The 16,020-nt window shown below is 43.9% G+C and overlaps 1 protein-coding gene across 1 annotated transcript in view; it reads right to left on the reverse strand.

Annotated features, from left to right (window-relative positions):
• dnah10 (dynein axonemal heavy chain 10) overlaps positions 1 to 16,020 on the reverse strand; it is a 337,572-nt gene that overhangs the window by 231,553 nt on the left and 89,999 nt on the right. Inside the window, exons 19-21 of the mRNA XM_062544195.1 lie at positions 15,342 to 15,821; positions 15,101 to 15,259; positions 14,822 to 14,938 (exon numbers count right to left, since the gene is read on the reverse strand). Of these exons, the coding sequence (XP_062400179.1) occupies positions 14,822 to 14,938; positions 15,101 to 15,259; positions 15,342 to 15,821 (756 nt within the window). The remainder of the gene's footprint in view (positions 1 to 14,821; positions 14,939 to 15,100; positions 15,260 to 15,341; positions 15,822 to 16,020) is intronic.

The raw sequence follows: 16,020 nt of genomic DNA on the forward strand, positions 1-16,020 counted from the left end.
GAAAAGCAGGACTTACAGTATACCTGCAACTACACCATTACTTTGATCAAGCTATCAAAAAACATATAGAGATAATGATGATCCTGTGGTTAAAGTAGTCTTACTTGGAGCATATGCTACACTAAACAAGAGTATTATATCTAGAATATACAAAGCCTTTATGACTAAAAAAGTACACTCCACAGAATATGTAAGAATTAAGTGGGAGAATGAAGGTAATTTGACCATTTCAAAGGAAGAGTGGCGTGGTTGCTGTGAATTTCAGTGGAAGTGTACTAACTCCTATACATGGAGAGAGTTTGGGTGGAAATGTTTGATTAGATTTTTTATCACCCCAAAGCAGAAAATACATATTTCAAAGGACAACTCCAAATGTAGGATACTCTGTGGGAATCAGGAAGCTAATCACTGGCATATATTCTGGGAGTGTACCGTGATAGTACAATTCTGGTCTGAGATACACAGGATAATAGAGAATATATTACAAATTAACATACCCTTTCAGTTTAGTACCATGGTGTTAGGAAATATTCATTTTCTTTTAAATATGAATGTTTACTTTAATAAGTATCTATTTGGTGTTATGATATCAGCAGGGAGAAAAACTCTTACTAGACACTGGTTACAACCTGACCCTCCCACCATAGAGGAATGGACAGAGATAATCAATAACATATATTTGATGGAAAAAATCACATTCTCCCATCGGTTACAAATGAACAAGTTTGTTAAAATATGGACTGAATGGACATCCTATATACTACAGACACAAACACTGGGAGGGTCATCAGACTAATACATTTTGTAAAACTGAGGTACCTAACTGATTTGTATATACATGTACATGTACCTTTGTATTATGTTTATACGATTATTGAAGTACATACTGTCAGATCTTAAAACATGTCTTTCTCATTTTTATCCTTTTTCTTTTTATTCCTTATGTCATAATAGAAATCCTTATGTGGTAAATATGCTGTAACCATTACATCCCTTGTTCTTGTCAAATAGTTCTGAACTGTTTGTGATATTTAGTAGGGACAGAAAAAAGGGCAATGAGGGGAGATATCTTAAGTTGATGTATTATCTACTGTATGTACACCTCTTGAATTGTAATTTTCTTATTGTCCAATAAATAAAGTAAAAAAATAATAGAAAGAAATAAAACCAATAAAAAAATTATTCTCAGAGAATGGAAGGTGTTCAAAACTGACTTTTCTAAAGTCACAGATGCAGGACACGAGTATGCTGAAGCCCTGAGGGAGTCGACGGATGAAGAGGTCAAAGCATCTGCTGACCAAATTGATGCAAAGACAGCTGAATGTGAAGACAAGTTCCTCGAGGTAAAGAAAGCCTCCCAGGAAACGTGGACCAGCTATGCAGAGAGGCATTCTTCAAGCAAGCCAAAACGGCTGAGTCAACCATCAGCCAGGCAGAGGACGAGGAAGCTAACCCTCTGAAGTCAATCAAGGACCGCAGGCTGAGGAATAGAGGTCTTGAGAGAGAGGTCACTGAACTCGGAGAAATGCTGATCATGTGGAAGGAGCTGGTTCCTGGTTCGAAGGCAATAGAGCTCAGGACACGCCACAAGGCACTAAAGAAGAGGGTCCTGGCATTGTCCGACATATTGGCAGAGGATGAAGCAGACCAAGTAAAGGATGGAGAAAGAAATCTGGGAGATGATGGCAGCGTGGTTGGTGATCCGCTAAGAGATGCTTCACCCTCTCTCGCTGACATGTCTGGTGGTTTCAAGCTGAAGCCTAAAATGAACATGGGGGCATCAAACATGAGCACCCGGCCCCTTCTACATCCAACCCAGCCCCTCTCACGGCCAAGTAGCCCTATGACCCCAAGAAACCCTGATCTCTAGCCTCAATCAGTCTTGAAAGAGCACGGCTACTCACTTTTTCTGGTGACATGAGGGAGTATTACCGCTGGAAGACTGAGTGGGAGGACCTACAAGAATTGGGTAACCCACAAGGTGCGGAATGTATAAAAAGGTTCCACTTATTAAATAGTCTCCACGAGAAGGTCAAGAAGGATCTCGTCATAAGTAGCTGTGGATCCACCGATGAGATGTTCTGGCTGTTGGACAGCAAATACGGGAACAAAGCAAAAACAGTCCTAATGATCACCAATGAGGTCCAGGCTCTTCCCCCCATTGAATTCATCCAGGCTGTGGAAAGGGCACTGTGTAACCTCCAAATTCTTGGTGAAGAGGATGCTGTAAAGAACCGTGTTGTTGCTCAATCTCTGGAAAGCAAGCTTCCCAATCCACTCAAAAAGGAGTGGATTATGCACAAAACTGACCCAGCAAACCAGTTCTCTCGACTGAACCACTTTGATTGCCTCCTGAGATTCTTGAAGAAGCAGGAGATTCTTGAAGAGTTGGATCAGTTGGAGCCAGTTGGAAAGACGACAATCTCAGCTGCACTGTCTGTGAAGATGACTCCCATACTGGCAGACTATTTGCATGCACAGGGTATCTGCACATTTTTTATCAACAAATTTAATGACTTTTAAGACCTTTTTAAGACCTCTAAGAATAAAAATTCAGACCATTACCACGGCAAAAAAAAATATATATATATATATAAAAAGTACGCTCTAGGCTGTTCAGTTTACCAAAGCGCATTTGTATTTGAGTGCACGTCAGGCAACTGCCTTCTCAATACTACAACAACACTGCTGTAAATAACGTACAAACAGTGTGTAAACAAATCAAGTTGCAAATTACAAGTTAAACAGTTAAAAAATGGACAAGGCTCCCGACTAACTTTTTGCGTTGGTTGCACTGGTGCGCCTAACTTTTTTTTCAGGTGCACCAGCACAAAATTTAGGTGCACCCACATTTTTCATTGCATAGCTTTCTAACAGCAAAAGGTCACATTTTTATCGCACTCCTTTCATATAAAAATATTTGATAAAAAATCATTCACATTATATATATTTAATCATTCAAACTAAATGACCCCCCCTCCCCCATTTTTTCCCCCTTTACTTTCTATATACTGACATTTCTGATATTCATGACTGCACACTTTGCAGATTATATAGCCTACTATTTGTATTACAACTCTAGGCCTACTTCTTTAATTCAGCTGTCGGATTGATGCCTCAAAATATTATAAACAAAGTAGCATAGTTGGCTAGCTTATCATAGTCTACTGGTTGGACTGTTCAGTTTCCCCCACGTGTTTAAATTCAAGGTAGGCTGATACTTTTTCTCCTTGGGACAGGTCCTTTTAGTCTTGGAGTTAGAAAACATTGGCGATGAGATGATCACTCAACTTGAATGCAAGAGTTTTAATAAAATGTGCAGCATGCTATGATGCTAACCGGATTTCATAATAATTTAGCTAGTCGTCATTGCTTTTTTCACGATTGTGAATGTTTTATTTGGATTAAATGTGCATGTCGAGGGGTGGTTGTCCATTGAGCGCGCACGAGAGAGAGAGAGAAAGAGAGAGGGCCAAGCCGAGGACGTTTACTTCTATATTGTTTGGTAAAGTTGCAAGCATAGTCTACAATGAAAACAGGCGAAAGAAATGTATGCTCTCACCCGAAAAGCGTCAGGTGCACCATTGCAACCTCGAATATTTTTCAGTCGCATTCTTAAAAATCTTGGCTCGCGTCTGCCACTCTGAAACACTACCTCCGTCTGTAGGAACGCACACGCTACTTTCTACTGTGTTGTTATATTTTAACACCCACAATATTTGAGTGTGTCTACATTCGCAAAGCTGACGAAACGGACTCGGCACGACATGAAATTTAAGACCTCCTCATCGGAAATTCTAGAATTCAAGACATTTTAAGACCTTGAAAATCAAAAAAAATAAATAAGACTTTTTAAGACTTTTTAAGGACCCGCGGGGACCCTGATGCAAGGTCTTCAGAGAGCAAGATCTCTCAAGTAAAAGAGATCATGTAAACAAGCTAGGGCTGTGCTCCAAGTGTTTGCGGCCCCACCCCGAGGATGGGAAAGGATGCACAGCCAGATACCTCTGCCCAAAAGCAGACTGTCGGAGAGAAGGGGTGTCGGACCACAATTACCTTCTGTGTCCTATGCCACCAACTCCAAAGAAGGACAGCTACAGTGGGGAGCAGAGCACTGTAAGAATTGAAGGAAAGAAGCTTGGTCTAACCAGCAAACAAGAGGAGTTTCTGGCAGAGCTTACTCCAGAACAAAGAGAGAAATACAAGAATGCATTCTCAAACAAAACATCCTCAACTGTATGCGCCAAGGCTGGAGATGGACTGCAAGAATATCCAGTGGTGATGATGCTGATGGAAGTGGAAGTAACAACAAACTCAGGTTAATCGACCTCGCATCTGACACCAATTATGTCACCAATGAAGGAAGCCTTGGACTATACGGTGAGAATGAAGCCTTGGACTATACGGTGAGAACATCAAGCTTATTGTCCATGGAGTCGGGGGGATGAAGAAAACAGTCCACACCAAAAGATATTCCCTGCGGCTAAAGGTGAAGACGTCCAGAGGAAAAGTGGAAGAACAGAATTCTCTGCTATGGCCTGGAAAACATTGCAGATCTGACCCAACCGGTCACTGCTGAGCAACTGCAGAAGTTCTTCTTCAATGTACCCAGAGACGAGCTGATCCGTCCCACAAAGATTGACCTTCTCATCAGTCACCGGGAAGGTCGTCTTGTTCCCCAGCCAATCTAGATTGTGAGAGATCTCGTCCTCTGGGATGGCCCGCTGGGAAAGACTGTCGGAGGGACCCATCCCGATCTCATTGAGACAGCTGACCTGGCCGTGTATCGCTCTGACACTCACCTTGCGAGTACCATGAGATCAGCCGTGATGGTTTATAAAGAAACCATCATACCTCAAGAAGAGGAAGGAAATACGCTTGTCCAGAGCACCACAACCACCAATAAAGAGGTCTTCGAGTGGTTCAGGTGTGACCGCATTGGAGCGGCATGCGGTCCTCAATGTGGTGGCTGTAAAAGTGACAGGTGCCCCCCTGGAGGAAAAAAAATGACCCACAAGGAAGAGTGAGACCTGAAGAAAATGAAAGAGTGCCCACAATACATGCTGCTAACTTCCAGTCTGAGGAATCCAAGGTAGCTCTTGTCATATCCCTTCTTACTGGAAGAGCGTTAGAGTGGGCTACTGCAGTATGGGAGCAAGGAGGAGACAACATTAGCCCCGTTTATACTATGGGCCATTGGCCCAGGAACTTAAGCCCAGGAACTTAAGCCCAGGGCACAAGCACCAGGGCTAGAGTTCTCGGTGCGTTTATACTGGGTGGCTCTGGGGTGGGCCATGTAGCCAACTGTCAACCTTGGCTCCATAGAAACGTGAACAACATTCTACAGTTGAGGTGGACTTGTTGTCAGGGCAATAGTTCCAGGTTAAGCCCCGTTTCAGCCCAGCCCCGTCTAGTATAAACTCCTACCTGGGCTGGGCTTAAGTTCCAGCACCGGGTTCAGCCCATAGTATAAACGGGGCTACTGAGGACTTTGCCGGCTTTGAGGCACTCTTCAAAGCAGTGTTCCAGCATCCAGCAGAGGGGTTGGAGGTCAGGGAGCAGCTGCTGAAACTTAAACAGGGTGATCGTACAGTCACTGACTATTCGCTGGCTTTCCGAACCATTGCAGCCAGAAGTGGTTGGAATGACCGATCTCTACTCACTGTCTACCGACGTGGCCTGAAGCCTGATAAACAGTAAGAGTTAGCCTGCCGGGATGACGACTTGACCCTGGACCAGCTAATGGAGTTGGCCATACGTCTGGACAACCTCCTAAGGACAAGAGGAGTGCCTAGGACCCGTTTGTGTGTCAGCAGTGACCCTTTTCAGGTCCAGCAAGCCCAGGAGCCAATGGAAATAGGCCTCACACACCTGACCTTAGAGGAGAAAGAGCGCCGGCGCCGTAATGGTCTCTGTCTGTACTGTGGGGCGTCCGGTCACCTGAGAGCCACCTGTAACTGCCGTCCTCAACCCCAAGGGCTGCAACAGTCTGCTGTGGTGAGTAGAGCCCCCAGCGATTTTATACCTGAACTTTTCAGCATATCAATAACTCTTAAAGAGGAACTATGCAGGATTGGCGATTTCATCTCTGGTTTCGGTTTCGTTGTTCGTTTTCGCTCGTTTTATGCTTGCATTTTCTCTGCAGAGCTTCCCCGACCGCTTTAGCGTGTATATTTATACATGTATAGGCTATATTTACATATATAAATTGCAAGCGTGGTTCTTCGTCTCAGCCTTCCAGATGTAAACAAGGAGCAATCGTCTCCTGCAGAAAGTTGCATAGGGTCTCTTTAAATGGGGAAGTGGTTACTACTCAGGGCCTGCCATGATTGATTCTGGTGCTGCTGGCAATTTTATTGCTGAACAGAGTGCACTCTTTGAGGATTCCACGAACTCCCTGTATTCCCCCTTTACGAGTGAATGGAATTGATGGTCGACCCCTGGGCTCAGGACAAGTTACAGAGAGGACGCAGGTTTTGCAACTAACCGTTGATCATGTTCATACAGAATCCCTAAGTTTATTTGTTATTAAAGGAATAGTTCAGAATTTTGGACATAGGACGTCATTTCCAACTTTACCGAGGTGATATAGGTCGGTGGAGACCGTTTTTATCGCGTTTAGCCCCTTCCTTCAGTTGCAGCGTCCCCCTTTGCTAACGCTGGTTTTGAGCTAACACATTTCTGCGGTAACATCAGTCTGACATCAACAATAGTCTTACTCACTCCACCGCACACCCGAGACAAGTCAATTAAATCGTCGGACTATCGATATACATGTCCGTGTTGATAGAATAATTTTAGAAATAAAACTAACCTTGCAACTCAATGATGTATTACATTTTGAGGGACTAGTTTCTCAATATCAATCCGCCACTGCCATACAGGGAACAAAGTAGGCTATTGCAATGCGATGCAAGGTTCGTTTTATTTCTAACATGGTTCTATCAACACTAGGCATGTGCATCGATAGTCTGACGTTAAAATGTATTTGTTTCGGGTGTTCTGTGGAGTGTTTTCAGTGGCAGGCTGGATGTTACCGTTCACTTGCGTTATCTTGGCACCAGATTAGCACGAGATGAACGCTGCAACTCATAGGAAGGGCAGAAATTCGCTGAAAATGGTCTTCACCGACCTATATCACCCAGACTGAGTTGGAAATGAGGTCCTATGTCCAAAATTCCGAACTATTGCTTTAACTCTCCTGTCCATTCCCTTGTCCTAGGCTTGCCATTGCTTTGCCAACATGACCCTTACATATCTTGGTCTAAGGGCCGTATTCTTTCCTGGTCTCCGGCCTGTCGGGAAAGATGTCTGCAGGTTCAATGTGCTTCTACATCCATTGAAAGCCCTGAAGTGGGTGACATTGAGATCCCACCTGAATACCAGGATCTATCTGAGGCTTTCAGTAAGGTGAGGGCCACACAGCTGCCACCTCATCGCGGATGGGACTGCTCGATTGACCTCTTGCCGGGAGCTCCGCTGCCACGTTCCCGGGTCTACCCCGTCTGCCAAGGAGATGATGGCTATGCAGGAATATGTGGACGAGGCTCTGAGACAAGGTTTCATTCGCCCTTCAACTTCACCTGTGTAAGCAGGGTTCTTCTTTGTGGAAAAGAAGGATGGCGGTTTAAGCCCATGTATTGATTACAGAGCCTTGAATGACGTCACTGTTACCCGCTTCCTTTAGTCCCATCAGCGCTGGAACAACTTTGTGGGGCCCGATGCTTCACCAAGCTAGACTTGCGGAGCGCATACAACCTGGTGAGGATACGGGAGGGTGATGAGTGGAAGACGGCGTTCTCCACTACCACTGGTCACTACGAGTACCTAGTGTTACCCTATGGGTTAGCCAATGCGCCATCTGTGTTCCAGTCATTTGTCAATGAGGTACTCCGAGACATGCTGCAAAAAATTGTTGTTGTTTATTTTGATGACATTCTTGTATACTCTGACAATATCCATGACCATGTCAAGCATGTGAGGGCAGTACTTACCAGACTGCTTGAGCATCAGCTATTTCTCAAGGCTGAGAAATGTCTCTTCATCAGTCTTCCATGTCTTGTCTAGGCTATGTGCTGAGTTCCGGGGAGTGCGCATGAATGAGGAGAAGGTGCGAGCCGTTCTGGACTGGTCCAGCCCCAAGACTACTAAGGAGCTTCAGAGATTTCTAGGCTTCTCGAACGTCTACCGCAGGTTTATTCGGAATTTCAGTTCTGTGGCAGCACCCCTTACTTCCCTGCTGAAAGGATCCCTTCGTCGTTTTACCTGGACACATGAAGCAGAGGATGCATTCAAAGTACTCAAGACTAAATTCACGTCAGCCCCATTGCTGAAGCATCCAGACCCTGCACTTCCGTTTGTGATCGAGGTGGATACCTCGGAGGTGGGGGTTGGAGCCATTCTTTCTCAGCGTCAAGTCGTCTCATAACCTGGGCACATACATCTCTAGGCACAGGCCATCCTGGCACCACGCGCACCCAACAGCTGCTGTCTTCTCAGTATTGGTGGTCAACCCTGAACAAAGATGTCCAGACTCATGTTCAGTCGTGTAGTGTTTGTGCTCAGTCTAAGGTTCCTCGACACTTGCCTGTAGGCACCCTGGAACCACTGCCGATTCCTCAGCAACCATGGACTCATCTCTCCATAGACTTTGTCACCGACCTGCCTCAGTCTGAAGGTAATACTACAATTTTAGTCATTGTCGATAGATTTTCAAAGGGGTGTTGTCTTGTTCCTCTGCCTGGTCTCCCTACAGCTCTCCAGACTGCTGAGGCCCTTTTCCACCATGTCTTCCGACATTTTGGCCTACCTGAGGACATTGTCTCTGACCGGGGCACCCAATTTACCTCCCAGGTTTGGCGGGCCTTCATGGAGAGGCTGGGAGTCACAGTGAGTTTGACCTCAGGCCATCACCCACAATCCAACGGCCAAGTGGTTGAACCAGGAAATTGGACTGTTCCTCAGATGCTATTGTGGATCATCAGCTGCTATCATCAGAACGACTGGTGTAGATTTTTTCCCTGGGCCGAATATGCTCAGAACTCACTGAAACACTCCTCTTCTGGTCTCACACCTTTTCAGTGATTTTTGGGTTTTCAACCGCCTCTCTTCCCCTGGTACCCATGTAGTACAGAGGTACCAGCAGTGGAAGAGTTGTAATTCTTCTAGCAGGAATGTCTGGTCCTCTGCTAATGTTCACTTACAGAGGGCCGTGAAAAGACACAAGAAGGCAGCTGACATTGTGACATACAAATTAGCACTGAGGAGGTTAAAGGACAGTTTCTACGTATTAATATTAACAAATCCCAAGGTCCAGACGGCATTAGCTGTTAAGTGCTGTGCTAATGTTCACTTACAGAGGGCCGTGAAAAGACACAAGAAGGCAGCTGACATTGTGACATACAAATTAGCACTGAGGAGGTTAAAGGACAGTTTCTACGTATTAATATTAACAAATCTCAAGGTCCAGACGGCATTAGCTGTTAAGTGCTGTGCACATGTGCCGATTCTCTTGCTTCTCCATTTCAAATGCTGTTTCAGCAGTCAGTAGAAACAGGACTAATCCCTGCTCAGTGGAAACAGTCTCTGTACCGGTGCCTAAGAAAAGCAGGCCCAAAGAGATGAATGATCTGAGACCTGTTGCATTAACTTCAGTGCCCATGAAATGCTTAGAGAAAATCATCTGCTTAGTGAGGTAGCACCATCTCTGGACCCATTCCAGTTTGCATACCAGCCAAGGCGGGGAGTGGAGGATGCACTGCTTACTATGACAAACAGCATATTTGAACATCTACTGTAGAGGAGCCTCACAGCTTTGTAAAGATTGTTTTCATTGATTTTAGCAGCAATTTTTTGAGAGTTTGTGCTTATGAGAAGCAATATGAGAGAGAATTTTTGTGATCACTGATCGTTGTTTAGGTGCATTAAACCACGTTAAGCTTTTTCATTTCAATAGGCGTTAATGGGACAGAAACGCTTAATGACATATAACGTCCATAATAATTTGAGTTTGGGTTCGACATATTTATAGTTTAAAGTGATTATGATGAGCAATATAAGAGAGAAATTTGGTGGACATTGATCGTTGTTTAGATGTTAAACCAAAGCCTTTTTCTCGCCATATGCGCCAATGAAGAAGACAACGTAGCCTAAATGTGAGATATCTTCTATAATTGTTGGATTACGGTTTAGTTTTTTTGACAGGTTTAAGTGTCCATGACAATATGTGACCCTGTAAAGCGGAACCAGTCGTTTCGGTAAAATTCATTAAATTAAGTTACTGTGCTCACGTGAACGGCCATAAACTAAGCTTTCCAACGATATGTATATCGAGGGTATTACACAAACTATCGCTAAGATAACCGCATCCAAAGTTGACATGGTTCTCCTGTCACGATATGCCAGAAGAGGGGAAATCACCTTTTTAAGCGGCGCGTGCACAACGGGAATGACAGCAAATGTGTTGAATCGTCGCCGGGTTTAACTGTCAAAACGTATGTTTTTCCGTGAAATGCGTTCACGATATGAAACTGTAGACTGTATACAGTCGAATTATGCGAAAACGTGAAATTCAACATTTTAACCCGGAAGTTTGTTATTGTTGATTTTCTCAAAATAACGTTGTGCGCAAAACGACTGATTTCGCTTTGAATGGTCACATATATGGTCATGAGGTTTCATAGCGCTCAATCTAGCTCACGTTCAGAATGATAAATTCGAAATGTTGCGTGGGAATGAGCATAATGCTGTTGTGTGGTCGTGTCTTAAACGAGGGCCTTTTTACCCGTGTTGCCTTTTTAGTGTGTGGCTTAGGGCCTAGATGAAGATGTTGAAGTTGGTGCGTTATAATAAAAAAAATTGGGAATCGCTGCCTCAGGCTTTCATTATATCCTTTCACCCTGATCAGTGGCATAGACTTTGTGTTGAAGCATTTACTTTTGTACCACTTCATCCCATTTATTTTTGTATCAACTTTCAGTCTCCATCGTATTCAGACAAAGACAGCCGATGTCGGCGCAGCACTTTAGGCTACAACACTATCCATTGTAACAGCTTCATGAGGAGCAATTGTCTTATGCGATCATTCCCCCTCCCCCACACTCGTCTAACCAGTTCATCACCTGTGCGCTTTGAGGACGACTGCCTCCGACTTCGACTCGGATAGCGAGTGAACTTCCTTTTCAAGTCACCTCGTGGGAGAAGGAAATTGACGTTATATTTGTTTTCATAGAAATTATGAAGGCAAGGTTGGCTATATTAAATCGCCAAAGATGTTCTGGACACCCCTGTGTATTAGGATATGCATCCCTCTTCTCTCCGTTCATTACTATGAGTGAGGAGTTGCATTTTATGCTTTATTTAACATCAAATTATAAAAGTGCTGTAAATGCGACCTGCACAGGTGTTTAAATATTACAGCCTAGTTCTGTACGATCTTGCAAATTTTTTCTGAGTATCAATCTAGTGAAAGAAAATCCCGCACACTGTCCATTACGCATTTACAACGTTTCGGTCGTAGACCTTCCTCAGGTAATATTCCTGAGATTACACGAGCTGCACGAACACGTGAAAACGGTTGCACCTGCGTTCCAAGTCAGCATCCATGCTGACTTGCTCCTGGAGGCGTGGTAGCCTCTCTCCCTAGGCACTTCACTCGACTCAAATTTTATTTCGGATGATACTCAATGTGGCGGACCCTCGCGTGAACGCGCAAACGAAGTAGAAGTGTGTAGGGGGAGGGTTTAGGGGCACGTTTCGGAAAGGGCCTTGGTCTCACTGAGCCTGACACTAATTATGTAAATGTGAAAATGTGTGTGTGAATGCTGAACCACGAATTGGAGCAAATTTTGCCTTTCTTTGGTGGGATCTGGAGAGGATGACGGAACAGAAGTTGAACCCGGGTCGTCGGCATGCAGTGCAGGCGTCCAACTAGTTGCGCCACAGCTGTGGTCTTTCAACTCGATAGCGCCTATGCCTACTAATATGCTTTGGTTTGCAGAGTAATCCTCATGACAATGTAGGCTATATGCCTACTGTCGCGGGGGGCAGAGACATTTTTCAAAGTTAATACCTATGCCCTCTACGAAATACAGTAGCCTACAAAGCTTAAATATTTTAATCGTAGTTCCGTCCGTGGCTATTCGAAATTGCGCTGTGAGCAGCGGAGGACAGTGAAACTAAATATTGGTCATTTATCCGGTCGTATACCATGCCTTACCAGTGCATGGCTTTGAATATTTTAACAGTTGCCAACAAATATAAAGGATTCAGCCTGTCGAATTTATTTGACATCTTGTCCATCTCTTTCGTCTTCGCCTTGACATCAATAGCCTATTCACGGAAATGCGGTCTTGTAACCGTAATGAATGAATTAATTCATCTAAGGTTGCCTATTGAGTCTTTCAGGTTGAATTGAAGGCTATTTCCTTCTGATAGGCCTATAGGCGATTTTCTAAAACCATTTTCATTCATTTCAACAATGGTTTATTGAAAGGTCGTTTGATTAATTTCGCCAGTCATCACCTTCATTTTAATGATTAAATGAGACGGATATGCGGTCTTCATCATTAAATGCAGTTGAAATGCGGGTTGAAACTTTCTGCCACCTGGTGGTTGTTTGGGTACATTGCCTTAGCCTCAAAAATAATCAGCTCGACAGCCTACGGGATCTCTTTGGGAGTCCCGCGACAAAAGGTGCATTCTCAACCCGTACCCACTGTAGTTTTAATGTTGACGCCTACATTTTAGAGCTATTTTACAAGTCTGTACTTCAGAGTGTCTTGTCCTTTGGCCTGGTCTGTGTCTTTGGAAGTATGCGTAAACAAGATCAGGACAAATTACAACGCATTACTAAAACAGCTAGGATTATTGGGTGCAACCAAACCTCAGCTGCTCAGCTTTTTCAAGACATTATACTACACAAAGCTGTAAGTATTCTTGGAGATACTACCCATCCTCTACACAACATATTTTAGTTAAGCCAACGTGGTAATGGGAGACTGCTACAAAGAAAAATAAGAACAACTAGGTTCAGCAGGTCATTCGTTCCCTCTGCAATCAGAATTGTAAATGAAAGACACAGCTCTCAGCGGAGGACTTAGAACTGTGGTGCCGTGTGTGTGTGTCTGGTAGTTGTGTGGAGAGGAACCAGAGATGTGTGTGGGGGAGGAGGGTGTATTTATCTGTATTTATAGGTCTTTTATTTATTTATTTTGTCTTGTCTTCCTTGTCTTAAGACATGTCTGTACAAATGCACCATGACCACTTGAATTTCCCTTTTGGGATAATAAAGTTTACTTTGACTTTGACTTTGACTTTAACTTCCCTTTCATTTCTTCACTTTCTTATCCTCCCATCTATCCCCCATAACACATTTCATCTCATCTCATCTCATCTCATCCTCGTCGAGCCACCGACAAGCGCCGTCCATGGCGAAGCAGCAACAAGCAGCCATGGATACACTGAGTCCGGGAAAAACCAATCTCGCAAGATCGTTCAACGTGATATGGATTATTATCTATCTCTTATTTTCTTTAAATTCTTGGTCCGGGACAAGCCAGTGTGACTCGTACAGTGTGACATAAACGAATTATTTTATATCCTTCTTTTCCTTAAACTCTTTTCCCAATTGTGTTTAGGTCATTTAAGTTATGTAATGGTGCCCTTTGCCTTTTATTCTGAAATGAATATTTAACCAACATAAACTTTTCGCTATGCGATAACTGTATGCTCTGGTGCTCTAATTACGACTTCTATGAGGCAAGGGTATTTTTGTGTTTACAGTAAAAGCCAGTGTTTGGTTGCGGTGATTCTGCAGGTCAGGACCTTGGTGTATTATAATGCTTCTACTAATATAAACAACATCATAATAAAATTCCCTGCAGAAGCCTGATCAACTTCCAAGGGGAATTCTTAGGCTGAGTGAACCCTGCCTGACCTGCTGGTGGATTTCACCCGGCAGCTCAGACTGGAAACCTGCATATCTATCTCCCCTGCTTCCTATCCACAGTCTTTGGGTCCAATCACAAACTAGCGTATCCAAAAGATGCACTGGATCATTGGTCTGATTGGTTGAAGGACAATTCAAGCGTAATTTGATCACCCCTATTGCGCAGTAGAAATAAAGCACAGACAGAATCTTAAAAGATTGAGCTTAGTATGTAGCCTGATAAACCAGCCTAAATGGATTGGATGTCTAATTTAGTCTGGCCTCGATGAATGGATACAACGGAACATTGTTGATGAGCACAACCCGTTGTCTTTCAAACCGTGTCTGTGCCTATAGGCCAAACGCTCCCTCAAAACCCCGCCCCAGAGCCCTCTGCCTCGCCCGCGTTGATTCAAAACACATCTCTGCGTTGTGATTGGTTTAGTTGCCATCTGCCAGATTCAGGGCAGTGTTTTCAAAATGTACAGTGGTCCGAGGTCAGACCCAAATGCAGGCAAAACATTTTGCCGTCCAGCAGTTGGCGCTGGTTTTCCAGGCTACTTAGTATGGTGATAGCCAGACTAGGGAATTCTAGTTTACTGTAACAGCATAAAAAGAAGTATTTGGTTATGCACTGTAGAGGGAAGTTGCTAGTTCTTAGGACAAATTTGCATTAGCAGACATATTTGCTTGTTTTCAGAATGAGACGTCTCAAAAGAAATCAAACTCTTCTTAAATTAAGTCAGATAATTTTACGAGAAAGCGCTTTCATTAGATAAGCCGTTCTTGCAGTGTAAACAGATACAATGCAAAAACTGTGCATCTAATAAATTCACTTGACTTACACTTTAATTTTTTTTGCAGCGTAAACAAAGAGAGGGAAAGTTTCCTTACTTCAGTGAATGTTTTCTTCACTTTACCCAGGCTGCGATCAACTTTTCTGGACTCTGCAAACAGCTCATTCCAGAGCTGTCCTATACTGGCAGCCAGCTCCAACTCCTCATCTGAAGCCTAAATAATGTAATATAATTGTTTTCCTCAATTACTTTTAGGAGGCACAATAAGGCTAATATAGCATTATGGGATGTTACATGTAGTGATTAGCTGTTGACATGGTGCTGAAAGTCACAATCGAGGAAAAGGTTAGATACCAGGTAGACATAATTGGCATACCTCTATATTATACATGGTAAGTGTCCGGTATCTCTCCTGGATATCAGTAAATCTCATCTCCACAGCCATTGACATATCTCTTATATCTGAGATTGTGCCCAGGACAAACTTTAGATCTTCCAGGGTATCTGGATTCCTCTTCAGATTATCTGAAAATTGCTGTCACACAGACAACAACAACATTGTCAAAATTTTCCAAGAAATAGAATTAACTCAAAACCTAATGGATACTGTAGCATACCAAGAGATTGTTGCGCAGGCTATGGAGGTCCTCCCTGACAGACTCATTGAGTAGTCCACCAAGTGAAGTGACCCAGGCTTGGGCATTCTCCTGTACAGCAAGCGCCAGTGGCTCAAGGTTAAGCCGCACAATGTGTTCATCTTTCACAAATGGTTGCTGTGCCACCTCTTTGTTTATGCGGGTGTAAAACTGCAGTTTCTCATCATACATAACACATGAGGGGCGTTTGGCAGCAAACTTCTCCATGACAATGGCTTTGTCCAGTTTCCAAAGAGGACGGTAGCGTTTCCAGCGGTTGAGGTAACGGCCCACAGAGTTAAGAAGGCGTTGGGCACTCTGTGAGACAGCTATAGCACGCTCAGTCACCTGTGGGTGCTGGCAAATTTCGCTGTGGAAACTGAAGATCGCAGGCTCATCCTCACCCTCTACACGCTGGGGAGGGCATTCAATGCATGTCCCATGCATCCAGCGTATGAACCTCTGAGAAGTGCAACACAGGTGGATTAATCTTTATACCCAGACTCTGGAAGATTAATAAAACACATATGCACCACCATGATGCTATTTCACTTAGGGGGGAATTCTCCCATGCACATAAGGGTGCGTAAGGGTGCGTAAGGGTGCGTAAGGGTGCGTAAGGGTGCGTAAGTCCAAAAAAACGGTGGCATATTTCGCGCCA

The sequence above is a fragment of the Sardina pilchardus genome, chromosome 8, assembly GCF_963854185.1.
Source record: "Sardina pilchardus chromosome 8, fSarPil1.1, whole genome shotgun sequence".
NCBI lineage: Eukaryota > Metazoa > Chordata > Actinopteri > Clupeiformes > Clupeidae > Sardina > Sardina pilchardus.